We start from the raw sequence: 14,635 nt of genomic DNA on the forward strand, positions 1-14,635 counted from the left end.
GGCGTATGAGGATCCTCTTTTTTCCTTCTTTCTCCCTGTGCATTCCTGAAGGCCGGCTCATGCATCTGACTCGTAACAGGCCACTGGGTAACACACAATTCCCAGCCCCAGGTCGACAGGTAGGGTTCGCACGTACCCCTTGGTACAAGGGTGATTGCCTGAACTGTAACCTTCCCAAATTGCTGATTGGTCCCTCTGTCAGGTGTTCAGGAAGTGTGACCTGAGGTTTGAGCTGTCACCTAAGGTGGGTGCAAACCCTTTTGAAGAGGGGCCCCCTCCCCCAGATGGAAGGAGCGCGCCACTGGAGACGATGGCAATCATGGAGGATTTCCTCACAACGAGTCAATCATCTTCCCACTCAACATCTACTAAATGTAGTGAGACTAATTATTAAGAGACCCTTCCTGCTGCACCTCGGTTCCTCATGGTCTCACATGCAGTGAATCCATTTATTATTCAGAAAGATGTAGATGGAGTTGCTGGCCCTGTGATATCCTGCTCTCATTTTCGGAATGGCACTTTGCTTTTGCAGACCACTTCTGATCTCAGGCACAACTACTGCTTGCTGCCTCACTACTCCATGGTTACCCTGTTCATGCCGAGGCCCATGGAACCTTGAATTCTTCCCGTGGTGTAATTTACACCAGGCTGCTCGACGGTCTAACCGAGGCCGAAATCCAATCTTGTCTCTCTGATCAGTGTCATTGTCGTCCATCATGTAATGAAAAAGGAAGATTCCTCCTTAGCGCCCACCTGCACTCCCTTTCTCATCTTTGATAGAGTGGTGCTTCCATCCAGGGTGAAAGCAGGCTATGAAATTTATCACTGTTGGGCCCTAAATTCCAAACCAGCTACACAACTGGTAGGCCGGAAAGGATAGGAGTAGTACTCACATGAAGACTTCCTCTGCCCCTCCAGCCTAACAACACTTGAGTCTTCATCTAACCAGAAAGGCTCGAAGAAGTCCACCAAAGGCAAACGGTCTTCCCCTTCGCCACCTCGACGATCCTCTTCTATGGTGTTGCCACGTGATACCTTAGCCCGGCCAGCCTCCATGTCGCCGGTGTGCACCAGCAACTGTTATTCGGCATTGGACTCGCAGACCGACTGCACAAGCAAGCTGATGCTTCTGTGGACCCCATGGAGCAGGATCCTCCTGCTTCTGTGCCCTGTAGTAGTCCCTCTTCCCCAGCTGTCATTTGGCAGCCACTGAGGTGAAACCCCTACATCTCTCCCTCCTCATGACTCTCCTCCAAAGGAATGTTCGTGACCTTCGGTTCCACAAAAAGGATTTACAGCTGCTTTTAGCATCGTAGCATCCCCTTGTACTCTGCCTTCAGGAAACAAAATTGCACCCTCATGACTGCTTTGAGTTTTCACATTTCTTACCAATTCGTTTTGACCCTCCCCCCTGAGGTCAGCATTCTGTCTCATGGGGGCGTCATGCTGCTCATACGGGATGACATTCATAGTCAACCCATCTCCCTGACTACCAATCTTCAACCTATTGCAGTTCACCTTTTCCTTGCTCACCTGACTTTTTCCCTCTGTACCATTTGTCCATCTGTCATTCAGTGTCACCAGGGCAGACTTCCTTCAGCTTATTGGGCAGCTACCTTCCCCATTTTTGCTACTCGGTGACTTTAGTGTGCATCATCCCCTTTGGTGTTCTCCCAGGACCTCTCCTGCCTTAACACTGGAGCACCCACTTTCCTTTCCAACTCCTCGCACACCTATTCCCATTTGGACCTCTCCTTGTGCACTGCCCAGCTTGCCCCTAGTCTTGAGTTGTCCGTTTTTTTTTTCTGACGCCTACTTGATCAACCATTTCCCATGTGCTATCCGTTTGCTGACTCCTACCCCATCCGCGTGCATGCCCAAATGGCAGCTTCCTAAGGCTGACTGACAGCTTTACTCCTCCCTGGCAACTTTTGAAGAACAAGATTTCCCCAGTTGTGATGACCAGGTGGAATATCTCACAAACGTTATCCTTAGTGGTGCAGAACGTTCCATTGCTCACACTTCCTCTTTACCAAGTCATGGCCCGGTCCCTTTGTGGACTGAGGCACACCACGATGCAATTCACGCACGGAGACATGCTCTCCGTGTTTTTAACCACCACTCTACGCTGGCAAACTGCATTAATTATAAACAGATGCATGCAAAGTGTCGCCGTGTTGTTCGGGATAGTGAAAGAGCTAGCTGGATTTAATTAACTAGTTCTTTTAACAGTTCCACCTCTTCCTCTGTCGTGTTGGCCAACCTCTGATGGCTCTCTGGAACCAAGATCTATTCCCCAATTTCCGACCTGAGAGTAGGTGTCGATGTCATCGTGGACCCTATTGCTATCTCCAACACCTAGGGCTGCCATTTTGTGGAAGTTTTGAGGTCTTCCCACTATCACACTGCCTTCCTTCATGGAAAAGATGTGGAGGAGGCTCGGGCGATACCGTTCTCTTCTCCGAATCGTGATTGCTACAATGCATCCTATACTATGAGGGAGCTCAATCATGCTCTCAGTTCCTCCTGATCCTCCGCTCCAGGGCCAGATGCCATCCACATTCAGATGTCCTTTCTCTTGTGGGCAAGCACTTTCTGCTTAACACGTACAATCACATCGGGGCAGAGGTCACATTTCCTGGGTGCTGGCATGAAGCCATCACTGTACCCATACCTAAGCCCAGCAAGGACAAAAACCATCCGTCTAGATACCACCCCATCTCTTACCAGCTGCATTTGCAATGATTCATGCACAGCTGGTGTGGTGGTTCAAGTCTCGCCGTTTACTAATGAATACACAGTTTGGATTTCGAAACGGCATTCTGCAGTTGAACATCTCGTTACTTTGTCCACCCATGTTACGAATGGTTTTCTGCGGAAATCCCAGACTGCAGCCATGTTTCTCGATTTGGAGTAGGCCTATGACACCTGCTGGAAAACTGATATCCTCCGTACTCTTTACTTGTGGGGCTTCCGTGGGCACCTGCACTGTTTCCTTCAGGCATTTTTACAAGACCGAGTTTTCAAGGTGCATGTGGGTTCTGCCTTGTCAGACACCTTTATCCAGAGAAATGGTGTGCCTCAGGGTTCCATCCTGAGCATCGTCCTCTTTGCTGTTGCTATGAACCCTATAATGGCCTGTCTCCTGGCATGTTGACGATCTTGCATCTATTGCAGTTCTCCACGGACCTGTCTCACTGAGCGACATCTTCAGCACTGTCTTGATCATCTTTACTCCTGGAGCATAGATAATGGTTTTATCTTTTCCACTGACAAAATCGTCTTTATGAATTTGTGGTGGCGCAAATGGTTTCTCCCACCATCTGTACATCTTGGGCCTGTTGCCCTTCTGTTCGTTGAAACTAGGAAATTCCTGGGGCTCATGCTTGATAGGAAACATTCTTGGTCCTCCCATGTATCTTACCTGACAGCCCGCTGTACATGGTGTGTCAATGTCCTATGTGTCCTCAATGGTACTTCTTGAGGTGCCGATTGAACCACCCTCCTTCATTTGTACTGGTCCCTTGTCCGTTTGAAACTCGACTATGGCGATGCCATCCCTTTTACACCATCTCAACACTATCCACCATCATGGCATCCCTTTAGCCATGAGCATCTTTCACAGCAACCTGGTTGAGAGCCTGTATGCTGAAGCTGCTGAACCACCACTGTCCCACTGCCATGACTTTCTCCTCAGCAGGTATGCATGCTGTTTGTCTGCAATGAGTGGCCACCACTCCTATGCCGCCTCCTTTGATGATTCCTTTGATTGTCAGTATGGGGCTCGTCCCTCTTCTCTGTTCATCCTGGAGTCTGCTTTTGGCACTTGCTACGGCGGCTTAACTTCACACTACCTGCAACTTTCCTGGTAGGCATAAAACCTTCGCCATCGTGGCTTCTTGAAGTGGCCCATTTTAACCTTGCCTTCATTTGCTTCCTAAGGACACTATTCCAGCCTCGGTGTATTGCCTTCAGTTTCACGATCTTTGTGTGGAACTTTTCTTTGAATACACTGATGGCTCACTGACCGTGGGGTTAGCTGTGTCTTCGTCATTGGCACCCGTGTCTTTTGATATCCGCTTCCAGCACACTCCTCAGTATTTACAGCCGAGCTCTTCGCCTTGCTGCAAGACATGGAGTACAACCGGCGACACAGCCTTTTCAATTGTGTCCTCTGCTCAGACTCACGAGTCCCCTTCAAAGTCTATGTTTGCTGTGCACTGCCCATTCTTAGTGCAGCAGATCCTGGAAAACTGTCACTTGCTCACTCTTGGTGGAGTGTTTCTGTGGGTTCCTGGTCATGTTGGTCTGCCAGGAAATAAGGCTGCTGACGCTCCTGCCAAGGCTGCAGTCCTTGTACCTCAGCCCGCGAGTACTTACATTCCCTCTGATGATCTCTGCATTGCCGTCTGTCAGCAGGTGGTGTCCCTTTGGCATCGCCAATGGTCCTCCCTTCTTATGAATAAGCTTCGGCTTATGAAGTCTCTCCCAGTGGCTTGGATGACCTCCTCCTCAGCCCTCCCACTGGGAGGATATTATTTTAACTTGGCTGTGTTTTGGGCACTGCCTTTTTAGCCATTGTCATTTGCTAACTGGTGCTACACATCACTTTGTACACATTGTGCCCAAATTTTAACTGTCTGCCACTTCCTGATGGAATGCCCTTTTTTTAACCATTTATGTTCCAGCTTGGGTTTGCCATCTGGTTTATCAGCCGTTTTAGCGAATGAAGCACGGGCTGTCGACCACATTTTACTTTTTATCCGCCAAAGCAATATGGCAAAGGCCATTTAATTTTTGGTTTTGGGCCTCCGTTTCTGTACGGTGTCTCTTTAGCCCTTTTTTCATGTGCCTGTTTTAGCTGTCTTCTACTCTGTCAGCTGGGACTGACATATAGTTGTTTCACTCCTCTCTGTGTTCGTGTTCTATAGTTTTGACTTGGACGCGTATGGTCCCAGTTGTTTTTTGTGCCCTAAAGCAAAACAAAACAAAATAAAACAAAACAAAACAAAACAATACAATCATCTTCAGCACACACACATGCGTGCGCACACTCTTGCGCGTGCAGTTATCTACATTTAAGATACACTTACGCACACAGTACTCGCACTTAATGAAAGAAAGATGCCTGCAAGTGTGAGCGATTAGGGAACTGAACTTGCACTTCAGGTTTTCCCCGCCATTCATGTTGTGCGACTTTACTTATGTATGTATGCATGCGATATCCCACAGTTTGAGACTGACACACCTATCAGAGTAATAGACTTACCCAGACTCTGTCACACTCCCCTTAAGACTCCACGTTTACTGTAAATTGCTCATCGGACTGCTACTTGAATTGCTCTAATGTAGAATCATAAGATAGGAAATTGCAATGATCCTACTATATAACTGTCCTTCGATCAGCAGAACAAATCAGTGAATTGAAGGGAACTACGTATTCCTTCAAATGAAAATGCAAATGAAATGTAAACTCCCCCTAGGGTGTCCACAACTCTCTTGTGGATACGTGCGTGGCAAGCACGGGACCCCGAGCTAATGTGGCTATCTTTCCTTTTTGGCTGCATACCTTTCTTTTCCACATCCTTCCCCATCCCCCATCCTCCCCCCCCCCCCCCCCCCCCACTCCACCCCCCACTCACCTCTGCCTCTTCTCTTCCCCTTCTCCTCCTATGGGAGTATGTTTCATGCCTACATCCGGAGACGAACACTTGTAACTATAAGACAGTCTCTCTTCTTTGCTTCCTATGCTAGGAAATCTCTGTCCTCCCTTTGTCCTCCTTTTCCTTGCCTCTTCTCTTTACGCTCTTCTCTGCTGCAGCATTTGAGATCTCTCTTCTTTTCTTTTCTTTGTTCCTCTCTTTCTCTTTCTTTCTTTCCTGTGCGTCTCTGAAGGCCACATTCCCACGCGCTGGTGACGGGGTAACACACAATTCCCCACCCCAGGTAGACAGGTAGGACACATACGTACCCCTGATAATGGGCAGGCCCAGGGAGGGGTGATTACCCGACTTGGTACCTTCCGAATGTGCCGATTGGCTCCTCCATCCATTTCTCGGGAGGTGTGAACTGAGGTGTGAACAATCACTTAAGTCGGGAGTGCCCTCAGAGAGGGTCCCCACAAGGAAGGAGCGCGCCATCGGAGACTTTGGTAATCATGGGGGATACTTCCACGATGGTTTCTTCTACGTCTACAATTTCTGCTCACAGGCAAAAGTTAAATGAGTCTCAGCCACAGACAATTCTTCCATCAGTGCCACAGTTCCTTGTTGTTTCTCGGTCGGACGGTCAAGACTTCTCCACAGTCAACCCTTTCATTATTTAGAAAGGTGTCGACGCAATTGTAGGTCCTGTAAAGTCTTGTTCCGCTTGTGAAATGGCACCTTGTTGTTAGAAACAGTCAGTGCCCTACAGGCACAAAAATTGCTATGAACTTCACTGCCACCACCTTCCCTGTCCGGGTGGAAATGCACCACACTTTAAATTCTCATCACACGGGGTGGTTTATACATGCACACTCGACAGATTGTCCAATGAGGAAATTCAAAACTACCTGTCTGACCAGGGCATAACGGCTGGACATAGTCATGAAAACGGTTGACAAGGACTTGGTACCGACCCGTAGTATCTTCTTGACATTTGACAGAGTTCAACTTACATCGAACATTAAAGCGGGCTATGAGAGAATTTCAGTTCAACCTTACATCCTCAACCCTATGCGTTGCTATCGGTGTCAGCAGTTTAATCATACCAGCCAGTCATGTTCCAACCTGGCCAAATGCGTTACATGCGGCAAGGATGCCCATGAGGGTGCTCGTCTATCTCCATCCCCTCGTTGCATCAACTGTATGGGAGACCACACTGCTTTCTCTAGAGATTGCCCCATTTTCAAAGATGAACGGCTTATTCAGGAAATCAGAGTGATTGAAAAGGTGTCTACATTTGCTGCTCCTAAGTTATTCGCCAGTCGAAAGCCCACTTTGCCTCCAGCAGGTAAATATAGCACTGTCCTTGCATCTTCTCAGCCTACTAAGGAGGCAGCCACGCAGACTTGGGATCTCACCTTTAGTGTCACAGTCATTAGATCGGTCAGTGCCGAGGTCGCTGGTTCAACCTCTCCACTATCACCTGCTCACTCTACGATTCACCCTTCATCAGCTCCTGCTAAATCACGAGCCCCAAAATCAGACACCCATACTTCCAAAACAAAACCTACTCGCGAAGATTTTTTATTTACTGTGACTTCACAACCATTGATTCCTTTCTCATCTCAATGTCCTGTTTCCAAGAAGGCTCATAAGAAACAAAGTTCCTCTCCTTCTCCGTCACGGCGTCTCTCATCTACAGCGCCACCTGGCAGTAACCGCCCTCGGCCGTCTTCCATGTTGCCAAGGCGCACTGCTGGCGGCCGATCGCTGGTGGCGGGACCTGCCCCCGAACAAGCTATGTATCAGGATCTTCTGCCTTTGGCGGAATGCCGTTCCATGCTGTTGGCCGCCGGCTCTCAGCAGTCGCTGAGTTGAGAGCAACCGTGGTAAGATTCTTCCCTTTTCTGTCCACCTTATGGTAATTATCCATTTCAATATCTGCAGCATTAGAGCCAATCGGGATGAATTGTCGATCCTCTTACAATCCTACTCGCCGGTCATCTTCTGCCTTCAGGAAACAAAGCTACATCCCCATGATTGCTTTGTTTTCCCTCATTTTCAGTCAGTCTGGTTTGATCTCCCCTCTGTAGATGGCACTCCAGCACATGGGGGACTAATGATTCTTCTACATGATACTGTCCATTACCACCCAATTCCCTTAAACAGTTCCTTCCAAGCTGTTGCTGTACGTCTTTCCCTTTCTGGATACACCTTCTCTCTTTGTACTATATACATTCCATTGTCCACACCAATAGCATGAGCTGATCTCCTTCATCACTTTGGTCAGCTACCGCCCCCCCCCCCTCCCCCTATTTGCTGGTTGGGGCTTCAATGCCCACCAACTGCTTTGGGGATCTCCGCGTCCTTGTCCACGAGGCTCCCTATTGATTGACGTCTTCCACCAAGCGGATCTTGTTTGCCTCAACACTAGGGAACCTACATTTTTGTCTGTCTCCATGATGAATTTCTCTCATTTGGATCTTTTGGTCGGTACTGTTCAGCTAGCTCGGCGCTTTGAATGGTTCACTCTTGCTGATACACACTCGAGTGACAATTTTCTTGTGTCCTTCTATTGCAGCTACAACTGCCATCTCTGCGCCCGAGACACTAGAAGTTTGCCCAAGCCGATAGGACGCTTGTTTTGTCTCTAGTGACATTCGATGACCGTCATATTCCTAGCGTCAACGATCAGGTCACTCATGTTACAGAAGTTATTCTTATAGCTGCGGAACGTTCAATACCTCGCACCTCCGATTTGCCCTGGCGCCCCCCCAGTTCCTCGGTGGAACGAGGCGTGCCATGACACAATACATGAGCGGTGACGCGCTCTTCGCAATTTCCGACACCATCCTAATTTGGCCCACTGTATGTGCTATAAGCAGCTACATACGCGATGCTGTTGCATCATCTGCGATAGCAAGAAGGCAAGCTGCGACTTCTTTACTAGCTCTTTTAACGCCTTCACTTCCCCCTCAGAAGTTTGGAGTTGAATTCAATGGTTATCTGGCGTGCCTAGTTTCTCCCCGATCTCTGGGCTCACTTTCGCGCATGATACATTAGTGCACCCCGTCGCAATTTCTAACTCATTGGGTCAACACTTTGCTGAGATTTTGAGCTCCTCAAATTACCCGCCAGCCTTTCTCCCAAAGAAACGTGCAGCGGAAGTGTGACCTCTTGCTTTCCCCTCTCAAAATAGCGAAAGCTATAATACTGTTTTCTCCATGCAGGAACTCCAACATGCACTTTCCTCTTCTCGCTCTTCTGCCCCAGGACCGGATGGTATCCACATCCAAATGTTGCTGCATTTATCATACCATAGTGTGTGTTACCTCCTTCCCCTTTATAATCAAATTTGGACCGATAGTACTTTTCCCAGAAGATGGCGGGAAGCTATCATCGTTCCTGTTCCAAAACCTGGAAAGGACAAACATCTCCCCTCTAGCTATCACCCTTTTCTCTCACGGTTTTGGAGTGTATGGTGAATTGCTGTTTAGCCTGGTGCCGGGAGTCCCGAAGCCTTTTAACACCTGCTGAATGCAGTTTCTGAAAACATCATTTTGCAGTTGACCCTCTTGTTGCTCTCTCCACTTACATCATGAACAATTTTCTCAGGAAACGACAAACGGTAGCAAAATATTTTGATATGGTGAGAGCATATGATACCTGTTGGAGGACAGGCATCCTCCGCACACTGTTCTCTTGGGGCTTTCGAGGTCGGCTGCCCCTTTTTATTCATGAATTTATGGCAGAGCATTTAAAGTGCAAGTGGACACTACTCTCTCCTGTACTTTCTCCCAAGAAAAGGGGGTACCCCAGGGCTCCGTGCTGTTGTACTGTTTGCCATCGCCATAATTCCAATTATGGATTGCCTCCTTCCCGATGTCTCAGACTCCCTTTTTGTGGACGATTTTGTGATCTACTACAGCTCTCAATGGACCAGCCTTCTTGAACAACTTCATCAAGTATGTCTCGATCGCCTCCACACTTGGAGCATTGAAACCGGCTTCCGATTTTCTCCCAGTAGACCGTTTGTGTCAAGTTTTGGCATCATGCGGAGTTTCTTCTGCCTTCCCTACATGTAGGCCTTGTCGACCTTCCGTTCGTGAACGTCACTAAATTCTTGGGTCTTCTGTTTGACAGAAAACTGTGCTGGTCCTCCCACGTTTCCTATCTTTCGGCCGAGTGGTCCTTCTCCACCTCTATCGCGCCTTAGTGCATTTGAAATTGGACTGTGGAAGCATAGTTTACTCCTCTGCTTGGCCATCTATTCTTCAGCATCTCCACCACTGTGGATTGTGTTTAGTGTCTGGAGCTTTTTATACCAGACCTGTGGAAAGCCTTTATGCTGAGACTGTTGAACCTTCACTGTCCAATTGGCGAGCTGTCCTTCTGACTCGTTATGCTAGCCATCTGTCTTTCATGCCTGCTAATCCGGCCCATGACATTTTTTTTGGCACCTTCTTGGATTTAGGGTATACAGGCCGCCCTTCCTCTCTACTATCACCAGGAGTCCACTTCCGTCAACTGCTATGTTCTCTTTCCTTCCACTTTTCTGGAACTTTCTTGACAACTGGGGGTACAGCACTGCCTTGGCTCCACTCCTGGACCTGCCTGCTCTGTGACCTTTGTTAGCTTCCCAAGGATGGTACCCCTTCTCTCATTTATCGTCAGGCATTTGCTGCTCTGTGCACACAAATGAAGGATGCCACATTTATTTAAACTGACAGCTCAAAAACGTTATTTGGTGTTGGGAGTGCCTATATTGTTGGCGACACCCCTAATCGATTTCGGCTTCCCGACCAGTGTTCGGTTTTTACTGCAGACCTTTACACTGTTCTCCAGGCTGTCCAATACATCCGTCACCATCAGTGGATACAGTATATTATATGCTCAGATTCGCTCGGCCCTCTCCTCAGTCATCAAGCTCTTTACCCTGTCTACCCTCTGGTCCACCAGATTCAGGACTGCCTCCACTTGCTCCATTTGGGGGGCGTCTGTGTGGCATTCCTCTGGATCCCAGGACACGTTGGTATCCGTGGAAACGAGGCAGCTGATATAGCGGCCAAGGCTGCAGTCTCTCTTCCTCAGCCTGCTGTTCGCATGGTTCCCTTAGCCAATCTACAGTGCATTTTATGTCATCATGTTGCTCTTTTACGGCATGCACATTGGTCTACACTTCCCAATAATAAATTGCGGGACGTGAAAGCTCTTCCCTGTGCTTGAACCTCTTCCTCCCGAACTTGTGGTCGGGAGGAGGTAATTTTAACTAGACTCCAGATAGGGCACTGTCTTTTTAGCCATCGACATCTTTTAAGTGGCGATCCTCCCCCGCTTTGTCCCCCCTGCTCTCAACTGTGGACGGTGAGACACCTTTTACTTGAGTGCCCCTATTTTACTCCACTATGTGCCCGTCTACAGTTGTTGCCTGATACGTCTTCCATTTTAGCAGATGACATGCGCTCAGCCGATTGCATCCTCGAGTTTATCAGTGTCAGTGAGATGACGTCGGTCATTTGAAGCTCTTTTTGGGGAAAACAACCCCCCCTTCTATATTGGTTTTCTAAGCTCTCCTTCTGTTTTTTAGTTTCCCCACTTTTTGAGTTTCGCTCCCATTGCTGCTGATTTCCAGTTTTTTTTTAACCTTTCCCTAAGCCATAGACCAGGTGCTAATGACCGTAGCAGTTTTGCACCAAAAAACCATAACAACAATGAAACGTAAACTGATTATTATATGAATCAATGACAAAATATCTGGATCAACATCCTTTGAGAAAACAAAACTTAATTGCTGATGGCATCTAACAAGATAGACAAGTAGAAGGATGGCTACTGTATACTAGCTGTACATTAAATCCTAAATCCAATACAACCCATTGATTAATTTAGAAATTCCAGTGGTCAGTTGAATAGCACATCAAATGACTAAGGTATGAATCAAGTTTAGCAGATCTGTGGTGATGGTATGCTTCCTATACAAAGATTGATCCATGCTGCTGTATACTCGCACCAGTCTGTTGTGGTGGTAAGTTTGAGGACTGTGGTCATAGTGTAGAATCAGAATCTCGCTCATAAAGTGCCACAATGTCTCAAACCAGTGACATATCACCATATGTCATCAAAGCAAGTATGTCCCTTTTTTTTCCACCAGCTTCTGTCTCAGCAGTTTGTGCCAGTCTGGCCTCAAATGCCAATCAGGAAAAATGTTACTCTTTCATGCCATATTTAATGAATCACCCAGAATGTCGTCAGTCACCATGCAATCAGAGCAGATCTTTCTGACTAGTTTGTCCTAGAAATTCCCATCTGTCAGCTGTTGATGGCCAATTGAGATTGTAGTTTAACACTTCAGAGTATCCTGAGGCCGAACCACATTCTAAGGCTTGTACTTTTCCGCCATAAATTGTGGTGTCACAGCAAACACTTGGAACTGTTGCCTTCGACGATCTCAAGAGGTGAGTCATGTCAAAAGTCACTAACCCCGACTTACTGAAAATGACCACTAGGTTCCGTGATCTTATGTCAATGACCACTTGACACGTGCAAGCCAGCTCAAATCTTTGAGTGCCCATATCACACCTGCTGCATTCAGAGCAATGTGTGAGCTGTGCATTTCTCACGTATTCACAGACTGGAACTATTAGTTCCTTTGCTGATGACCACTGAAATTTTATGAAATAAATTTCTAATTTCTCCATAACAAATGAACACGATGAGACTTTAAGTAGATGCAACTAAAGTGTCCTGACTATTGCCAGTCATGACATGCATAAACAAATTTATTATAAATGGAAGGAGGCAAGCCAGGTTGCTTATAACTGTCCATCACTGAACCTATCCTTTGGGATACCCCAGCCATTCATGTCATACAACTTATGTGCATGATCACTGCTCAGTGTATGGTGAAACTTAATTCCTAATACTATCGTTTATATTCTGCTGAGGAATTTTTTATTTTTTTAAGAAGTGATATAAATGTGATTGACTGCTCTCATCTTCTTGTTACCAGGGATATCAGCTTGAAACGCAGCATTTGCAAGGGATGTTCGATACAGCTCATCCCAGGCGTGACTGCTAAAGTCCGTATAAAAAATAGACCATCGCCATGTGTGCTATGGACATGTACCATCTGCAATACTTCAAAGAGGTATCATAATAAGAAGGGATATCTTACATGGACTGGAAGACCAGAGTCAGTTGCCAACGATTGAAATGGTACATTGTTTTCCTGACCTTTGACTCTTGTTTACTTGCAAGGATACTGGAACTGGTTGACATCACCAATTGTTTGTAATTTATTGTCTTTATTATTTGTACAAAACATGAGACTATCTTTAGAAAAATAGTTATAAAAGTAGCACTGAGCCAGCCACAATGTAAATCAGATGAAGATCACTGCAAACTTTGAGGAATTTGTAGTGTCAAAATGTAAAAGAAGTGAATGGTTTATAAGAAATATTATCACAAAAAATTAGTGAATAAACCTTTGATTTTAGAAACTTGAGATTCACCTTTGGCAGTTCTGGTTATTGCCAGTATCCCATTATGCACCTTGTTACTGTTTTTGTTAAGACAGGCTGTTTATCTGTTAGCTGTAACTGAAAGCATTTTTGGAATAACCAGATATGTCCAGTTTTTGCTGAAAATGCAATTTTATTACCATTGGATGATTTGAAAATTGCTCGATCATATGTTACAAGAATGAATTCCTCTGCCAGCTAAATCTGAAATATAAATACGTCGTGAATCTTGCTGAGGTGTAAAATATGCGCCAGCCTTGGACATGGAATTTTATACATTGGTCTGTGTCAGGACTGTTATGGATGCTTCATCTTCCCTTAATTTTCACTTCACTGTAAAGTGCTAATATTTGCTGTTTCTTCAGTTTCTTGGTTGGTTATGTGACAGTTTTAAAACCAAGTTGTTTGATGCAGGAGAGAAAAGTCAGTTTATTTAAGATTCAATAAATATCAATTCTCTGTTTACATAACAAGTTGGTGATGTAAATAAAGGTTGGAAAAAGACATGACACACAAATTGTTTCCAATTTCTGGACAGTTTTTTGTTTTACTCAAATTTGTAAACGTGGCTTGCCTAGTTATTGCAGCAACACCTCGTATTCTTTTTAGTCCATAGCCCAAGATGTAAAGACAATGAAGAACCCAATTTGCCACCAGAAATTCATACACTCGGAACTAGCCATCATTAAATGGCTGTTAAGTTTTTAGTATTGATGGAATAATATTGTAAATAGCATAGACATAGAAAACATTAAATAGGATATTGATTTTTTATGCCACATAATACCAATGGTGGCCACAAGAGGCAAACACTGAACAATTCAGAGACAGCAAATGGTCACACAAAGCTCTTGACCACAGGTTCAGTAAATGCTGCAGCATAAACATATCATCCATACACATCTCACTGTCCTGAGAATTTGGCACTTGTGCAGAACATGTTCAATCTTAGCCCGGGAAATCAACGCTCCAGGCAGCTTGTGAGAGTAGACTCACAAGGCATGTTGTGCATCAAGTATTGCATAAAGAATTAAACTTTTGAACATGGAATCCCCATTACAAGCAGCAGCTGACACCAGAAGACTATGGTCTCAAAATGGAGTATCAGCAGTTAATGTTGGAATGGCACGAAGACTGGCCTCAATTGTTTTGTAACATTCTCTGGAGTAATGAGGCCATATTCCCTGTGGAAGGTTCCATCAGTTGCCACTATTGTCATTACTGGATGGCAGAGGATCCTGGAGTTACAGTGGAGAAGTTGCATTCTCATCCAGAAATGACCATGTGGTATGGAATAACAGTTACAAATGTCATTGACCCATATCTCTGCGTGAAACAATGAACGGGACACACTACCTTCAAATCCTTCAGGATTACGTTTGGCCCATGGTAAATGGATGGGTAAATACCGATGACGCCTTCTTGAAAGATGGTGCACCATCTCACTTTGCAAATGTTGTGCAGAACTGG

At 46.0% G+C, this 14,635-nt stretch overlaps 1 protein-coding gene across 6 annotated transcripts in view; it reads left to right on the forward strand.

The window, feature by feature from the left end:
- LOC124599280 (ribonuclease P protein subunit p21) overlaps window positions 1-13,669 on the forward strand; it is a 48,043-nt gene extending 34,374 nt beyond the window's left edge. For all 6 annotated transcript variants that reach the window (XM_047136064.1, XM_047136068.1, XM_047136065.1 and 3 more), the window contains exon 4: window positions 12,655-13,669. In XM_047136064.1, the coding sequence (XP_046992020.1) occupies window positions 12,655-12,856 (202 nt within the window). In that variant the 3' untranslated portion in view covers window positions 12,857-13,669. The remainder of the gene's footprint in view (window positions 1-12,654) is intronic.
- The last annotated feature ends 966 nt before the right edge of the window (window positions 13,670-14,635 follow it).

The sequence above is a fragment of the Schistocerca americana genome, chromosome 1 (assembly GCF_021461395.2).
Source record: "Schistocerca americana isolate TAMUIC-IGC-003095 chromosome 1, iqSchAmer2.1, whole genome shotgun sequence".
NCBI lineage: Eukaryota > Metazoa > Arthropoda > Insecta > Orthoptera > Acrididae > Schistocerca > Schistocerca americana.